The sequence below is a fragment of the Nanorana parkeri genome, unplaced genomic scaffold (genome assembly GCF_000935625.1).
Source record: "Nanorana parkeri isolate BGI_ZX_2015 unplaced genomic scaffold, ASM93562v1 scaffold2, whole genome shotgun sequence".
Taxonomy (NCBI): Eukaryota; Metazoa; Chordata; class Amphibia; order Anura; family Dicroglossidae; genus Nanorana; species Nanorana parkeri.
The window spans coordinates 3,521,950-3,528,478 of record NW_017306270.1 but is presented as its reverse complement, the minus strand read 5'-3'; the positions used below and the strand labels follow the sequence as shown (position 1 = coordinate 3,528,478).

The following is a 6,529-nucleotide window of genomic DNA, read 5'->3' as shown; positions in this document are numbered from 1 at the left end:
GGGGGGGGGGGGGGGTAAAAAAATGTGATTTTATTGCTTTAGGCTATTTTCTCATCTGGTTGAATATTCTTAGGATATTAGGGAATGTTACCTCCGCCCAGGCCCGGATTTCCCACAAGACCATCGAGGCCCGGCCTCGGAGTGGCAGGGCGCAGAGGGCGGCAGTGGTGCTCTGCCTGATTGCCTGCTCTGAGGACTTTTTTAGCCGGAAAGCAGTCTCCATGCTCCCTCGTCACCAGGTGAAGAAGAAGCATGGAGCCGGTTTTCCAGCCAATCAGGGGGGGAGGTAATGAGTCGCTGCCCGGCTTCCTGATACTGGAATATAGAATAAGATTCACTTAAATTTGGGCATTGAGTGCCACTTACATTCCCCATGTGCCACTCTGTTCGGCTGCTTGGAGCAAAGGGATTGGATGGCATGTGACTTCCTGCCCTTTTTTCATGATTTAGAACTAGGTTCCAGATCACTCACTTACCAGGCACCAGCACTGCAACGTGGGGGCTACACAGGGTCTGACCAGGGTAACTTGAAGCTTACTCTGGGCCTGTTCTCTTTCACGAAAGCGGCTGGGACGTGAATTATTAAATCGCCATTATGGTAAGTACAGCCCTGCTGATAGTTCCTCTAACCAGGGTCAGCGGGACACAGGGCACACCCCTATTAAAAGATTATAAACTCAGGTTATAGATTGCCATTATGCAAATCAATTGGATTCTTCCCTTATAATCTTCATATGCATACATTACAATGACTTATCTTCCTTCTTAGGAGTTGTCATCCCATGGACTGCAAGCAACACTAATCCCTGTGTTATCCTTTAAATTTGTGTCACTGGAGCAGCTCTTTGACAAGGTATAATCTTCCTTTATTCTATTACCAACCTTAATCTGGTTTATTAGCGCCACTCTATCCGTGCTGATGGATTAAGCCTGTTATGGTGTACTAGGAGGGGGACGTAGAAGTGAAAGAAAAGCAGAGGCATTCACAAAGGTCTGCATATGTAGAGGGAACGGAGGCCATAGTGCCCCTATGTATGATATATCAGAGGAGCAGATAGTCCACTCTGGTGCACTTGTTTGCTGTACAGAACTTATGGACGTTCATAGACACCACACACACCCTACTCCTACCTAGATGGACCTGTGTCGTTTTTTTTCACCCTTATAAATTGTATGTAATCATATGCTCCTGTGACATGGTTCATTTGGAATACAATTTTCTTGGTTTCTGTAAAAAAAAAATAGACATTTGTACATTTGTCCTGAATTCATACTAAGGAGGCTCGGGAGATGCTTGAAACACGATCTTGTACAAGGTCGAGTTTAAAGTGGACCTGTCATTTTGACGTTTTTAAAGTAAACAAACCTACTTATGGATGGGAGAGACTCTAGAGAAGTCCTGGAGGTGAGCATGGCAGACGTTGACAAGGGAGCTGGAAATTAGGAGGTCTTAGGAGGAGTGGAGGGGATGGTTAGGGTGATATTTTGACACCAGGTTTGAGATATATTCGGGGGCAGAGTTGTAGATGGCTTTATAAGTGACTGTTTTTTTTGTGTGCAGAAATAGTTTTTATTAAAGATTTTCAACATACATACAACATAGTATAAAAACATACTAAAGGCAGCAAAGGGTGAACAGTGTGTAAGGGTACCCCACATCATTACTTAAACCAACGGTACATATGGTAGTGGGCCCTCAGTCGAGCCATACCCCTGCCTAACTACTCACCCCCGCAGGGAGATTCACTGATAAAAAAGGGTCCTCCTCGGAGGGGGCCGTCATGTCTGAATGGGGTAAGGCCCCGGACCCTCAATGTGGAAGGGAAGACCTGGGACCATATGGGATTGTATGAGCCTAGTGAAAGGTCAAAGTAGATGCAATTCCTTAAACTACCAGACATAGACAACACAAAACCGACACACAACAAGACAATTAGACGACAAAAAGGAAGTTAGAGGAGAGGATTCCATGAACAGTAGCCAAGGCCTCCATCTGGACAGAATTTTATCCTTTGGGCGAGTGGAAGCCAGTGGAGGGATTAGCAGAGGGGGGTTGCAGACACTGAGCGGTATACTTCCCTTTTTCATCTCTCTTTAGGCCAGCCACGACATACAGGGTCTTCTTCCTCTTTGCTTTTTCTCCATCTCTCGGTAGTCCTCAATGATAAAGAGAGGGATGCTGATATGATGACATCAGTGCCGCTTTCTGCATCTTTACACTGTGAGTGCAGGGCACAGTGATGACACCCGCCCTACGGGCAGACCTATGACACCCTGCACTCACAATATGTCCTCTGTCTTCCGGGTTGAATGACACCCAGTGGTAATAGAGCTGTTGTGCTAACATTGGACAACTGAATGACTCACTGAACAGGGACGCACCTCGGTCTCCTAGTGAGATGTTATAAAATTCATACAGATATTTACAAATGAAAATAAGAAAGGTAAACCGTTTATAAGCTTGGAAAGTTAAAACATAAAAAGTTTGATTTCCCTGTTACACAACATACACAAATCTTAAAGGAGCATAAAGCAGTGAATGTGACATTCACCCAACACTCACTGCAGGTAAATCTTCATGGTGCATGAGATGGCTAAGTGGGTCCTGCCCGTGGGGGCTTAAAATATAAAAGGGAGGGACCAGTGATACATGAGGGTGTAGCTGTGCGGGGATGAATTGTTTGAGAACGTGGTGGTTCAGTGGTTAGGTTGAGGTGGGATAGACTTCCCTGAAGAGATGAGTTTTAGGAATCGCCTAAAGGCAGTCAGGGTGGGAGATAGACTGACAGGTTGGGGTAAAGAGTTCCAGAGGATGGGAGAGACTCTAGTCATTTGCAGTGAATGTTTGGTGAAACTCAAATCCACTGCTTTATAAATATTTCACCATGTGTACTCTTCCTAATTACATTTCACGTATACAGTGTTCTGTAAATGTATACCTTCTCTGTTTTCAAGATTTCCCACCCAGAAAGTTATGAGGGTCTCCTATTCACAAGCCCCCGGGCAGTAGAAGCTGTGACATTATGTCTGCAGACGTCCACTAACAAAGAAGGTGAGTGTACCAAGGTTATGGAACTGATGATGAATAATAACGCATATACGGAGTTAGCACATCACTGAACATATATGAATTTTAAACGTTTACTGCAAGGCTGCTATTACCTCACCTAGACACCCAGGCCCGGATTCCCCACAAGGCCACCGAGGGGGGAGAGCTGTGCTGTGCTAGAACTCCTGTATTGGAGGTGACAGGTCAATAAAGAGAACCTGTCACCTCCAGTTGCTATCACACAGGGGATTGTTTTCTCCTGTGTGATAGCAATAAAGTTAGGTGGAAAAAAAATTAAATTGATTAAAAAGAAATTAAATAAAAAAAAATAATTAAATAAATAAGAATTTAAAAAAATAATAAGAAATACTAAAATAAAAAGTGTTAAAAAAAGTTTAAAAAATGATGAAACAGTAAAAAAAATTGACACTAACCCTGCCGCCCTGCCCTCTGGTTGCCATTCTCCATTGATGGGAAGGGGGGCGCATCGCAGAACCTGGCCTTGGGGCGGCAGGGAGAGTAAATTCGGCCCTGATGACACCGTTAAGCCTCAAGCACCAAATTACTTTACTTTAATTAAGGAGCCTGGTGAGATAGAATGGGGGTTGCCATTGCTGATTTTTGTTTACAGGTGCAATTTCTAAGGCTGTCATTTTCATCCTTGCTTTACTGATTTATGAGTGACAGATTGCAATAAGTATGCAGCCAGTGAGGTGGGTTCTGGGACTTGTACTCAATTGGAGCAAACTCCGTGCAGATAGTGTCCCTAGAGGGAACTGAAATCAAAAGCCCTACATTGTAATGCCGCAGTAGTATGCACTAGGCCACCATGCTGCCTTCCTATGGCTACTCATAACGGGCTTGATGAAGACAAGCAATGCTCCTAATTATGAGCAATCTTGGTGATTTTCTGTTTTTTTCTGGGGTACTAAATGGCGATGTTGAGTGTCTCTGCTAATCAGAGGTTCTTGGGATGTCACTTGTCTCCTTTGGAGTATGTGAGGCCAATGCTACATCTGCTATAGAGAAGGATAGAAAATACAATGAATACCCCACTGTTTGTCTCGCATGGATCGCAGAGGGTCCTGGGGCTCAGTAGGCTTTTGTGTGGACAGTCGGATATCTCCCTACCCCTGCCTCTCGGGGAGATATCTGGTGCCTGCTTATCGATTCCACAGAATTCAAGATTCATATCTGTATGTAATATCATTTTTTATCATCGGACCTTGCTTACTTGGCTGGTGTATGTTTACTGTTGACATAGACAGCAGCATAGGGGTTTTCTAAAGGCGCCATGCCATCTGTTTGTAGACACAGGCTGTGTTTTCGGCAGACAATTAGCCCAGGCTGTGAACTGAGTCGGTATGGAGTCATATCTCTGTGAATTGCGGGCTTTCCTTTCGCTTTCAATCACCACAGCTAAAGACCCTTGATCTAAGCGGGCATGATAATTCATTGTTCTTTAAGTACATCAAGCACCGCGCTGGCATCTAGTCCCAGCTGGCCGAGGTTTTTCGACTCTCCGAGGAATTAAAAACCCCCTTCATCACCACACATGACTGGGAAGAGTGTTTGTTTCCATATAGCCCAGGGGTTCCGCTTGTTGTTGAAGCAGGAGAACAAGTGTTGGTGCCAAAAAAGCCGAGCGCCACAGTTTGTAGCAAGCGCTCTATTAACCAAGCTGTGTATCACATATAGTAGCGGAAGGTGGGGATGCTTTTTTTAGACTGGACTTGTAATTGTAAAATATAAAGTGTACTGAGATTCAATTTAAAGTGTACCTATGCGCCAATATAAAAAGTAATACAAACTAAGGAACTCTAAATAAAGAAGAAAACTAAGATCCTGCATAGGCAAGTCAGATTTCTGAATTAGACGAATTTTCATTATGAAAACTATAATGAATGCTGTAAAGTTCATGGGCCCTCCACCTGGGGAAGAGTCATCACGTAAGGCCTGAGCTGAGAGGATTACTGTTGTGCATGCAGAAGTAAGGACCGCTGCCAGAGAAGGAGAGGAACGATGCATGATGTTATCAGACCATCCAGAACACACTTGGGTCGAGGGGGGACCTACTTTAAGTTCAGGGAAGGAGGCAGATTTTGAATGCTACATAGCGTTATTGCATGACACATGATTCCCAGAGCACTGTGGGTTAGCTAAAGAGAGCACAGCAGTATTTGCCTCCTCTCGGACAGGCTCTCATTTTAAAGAGAGAGAAGCAAGAGTCACTGCAGTACAGCAGCTTTCTCCCATTGGATGTAAGCAGAAATAAGCAATTAGGGTGGTGGGGGAAGGAGAGGGAGGAGGAGCAACTGAATTCTTCACTTTTCTTTGTACATTTCAGCTTAAGCTCAGTAAACCATGAGCAGTATAGTTGTTTCCCAGCAGGAGGTAAGGAAAAACTAGCACCAAAAGCTCTACCTGCTTGCTTAAAATGACATTGCATAATGTCGCTATGCAGTATTTCATATTAACCTGACTTAAAGGGCCCATGCATACCAGACACATTCCAGTCCCAGCGCACAGATAAGGCAATTTGCCTTGTATCCCGCAATGTAAATTCATACCATCTATCTGCAGTGGCGTGCTCTTAAAAAAAGTAGGACATGCAGCCTTCTGCATATTTGGCCTGGAATAAGAATGGATCAAATTAAAGAATGAGTGCACTTTTAGATAAAGCTCACTTGCCCCCTCCCCTGACCTAAATGATCCTACACTCCTCTCCCTCTCTGCAGATCTATACTTACCAAGATCCAAGGGCTGCTCAGTTGTTTGTTAACATTCACCACTGCAAGTCTCCCCTCCTGGCCACATCCATCGCCTGCCTGGGACAGATCCATAAAAGGCTATAAGGCTGTAATGTGCAGCTGTGGCCAGCATAGGGAGTATGGATGCACCGATACCGGTTTTTCAGTATTAGGTACGCATACCAATATTTTTTTTTTTGGTACTCGCCGATACCGAATACCAATACAGGAAGTCCCATTAAGGAAGCCAGGCGGCGTGCAAAGACTTCTTGATTAGCAGGGAAGCTGTCTCCATGCTTCCTCGTCACCAGGTGGTAAGGAGGTATGGAGACAGCTTTCTGGCCAATCAGGAAGCCGGGCGCCATGTAATAACGCGTTGCCGGCTTCCTGACTGGTCGAGAAGCTGGACTAATCAGGAAGCTGGGTAATGCATCATTACATGGCACCCGGCTTCCTGATTTGCTGGGAAGCCGGCTCCATGCTCCCTCATCACCAGGTGACAAGGGAGCATGGAGCCGGCTTTCTGGGCAATCAGGAAGCCGGGCAGCATGTAATGACTCGCTGCCCAGCTTCCTGATACCGAAAGCTTAAGTATCGGGCCAGGCATCGGAGCATTTGGGCGAGTACAGGTACTCGCCCAAATATTTGGCACCGATACTAGTATCTGTGCATCCCTAATAGGGAGCATTGGATGTAAACAATAAAGGAACCTTGCCCATCAGATCTCCGT

General features: G+C 45.1%; 1 protein-coding gene across 1 annotated transcript in view; it reads left to right on the top strand.

Annotated features, from left to right (window-relative positions):
* Window positions 1-6,529, top strand: part of UROS (uroporphyrinogen III synthase) — a 31,460-nt gene that overhangs the window by 796 nt on the left and 24,135 nt on the right. Inside the window, exons 2-3 of the mRNA XM_018560412.1 lie at window positions 770-853; window positions 2,956-3,052. Of these exons, the coding sequence (XP_018415914.1) occupies window positions 770-853; window positions 2,956-3,052 (181 nt within the window). The remainder of the gene's footprint in view (window positions 1-769; window positions 854-2,955; window positions 3,053-6,529) is intronic.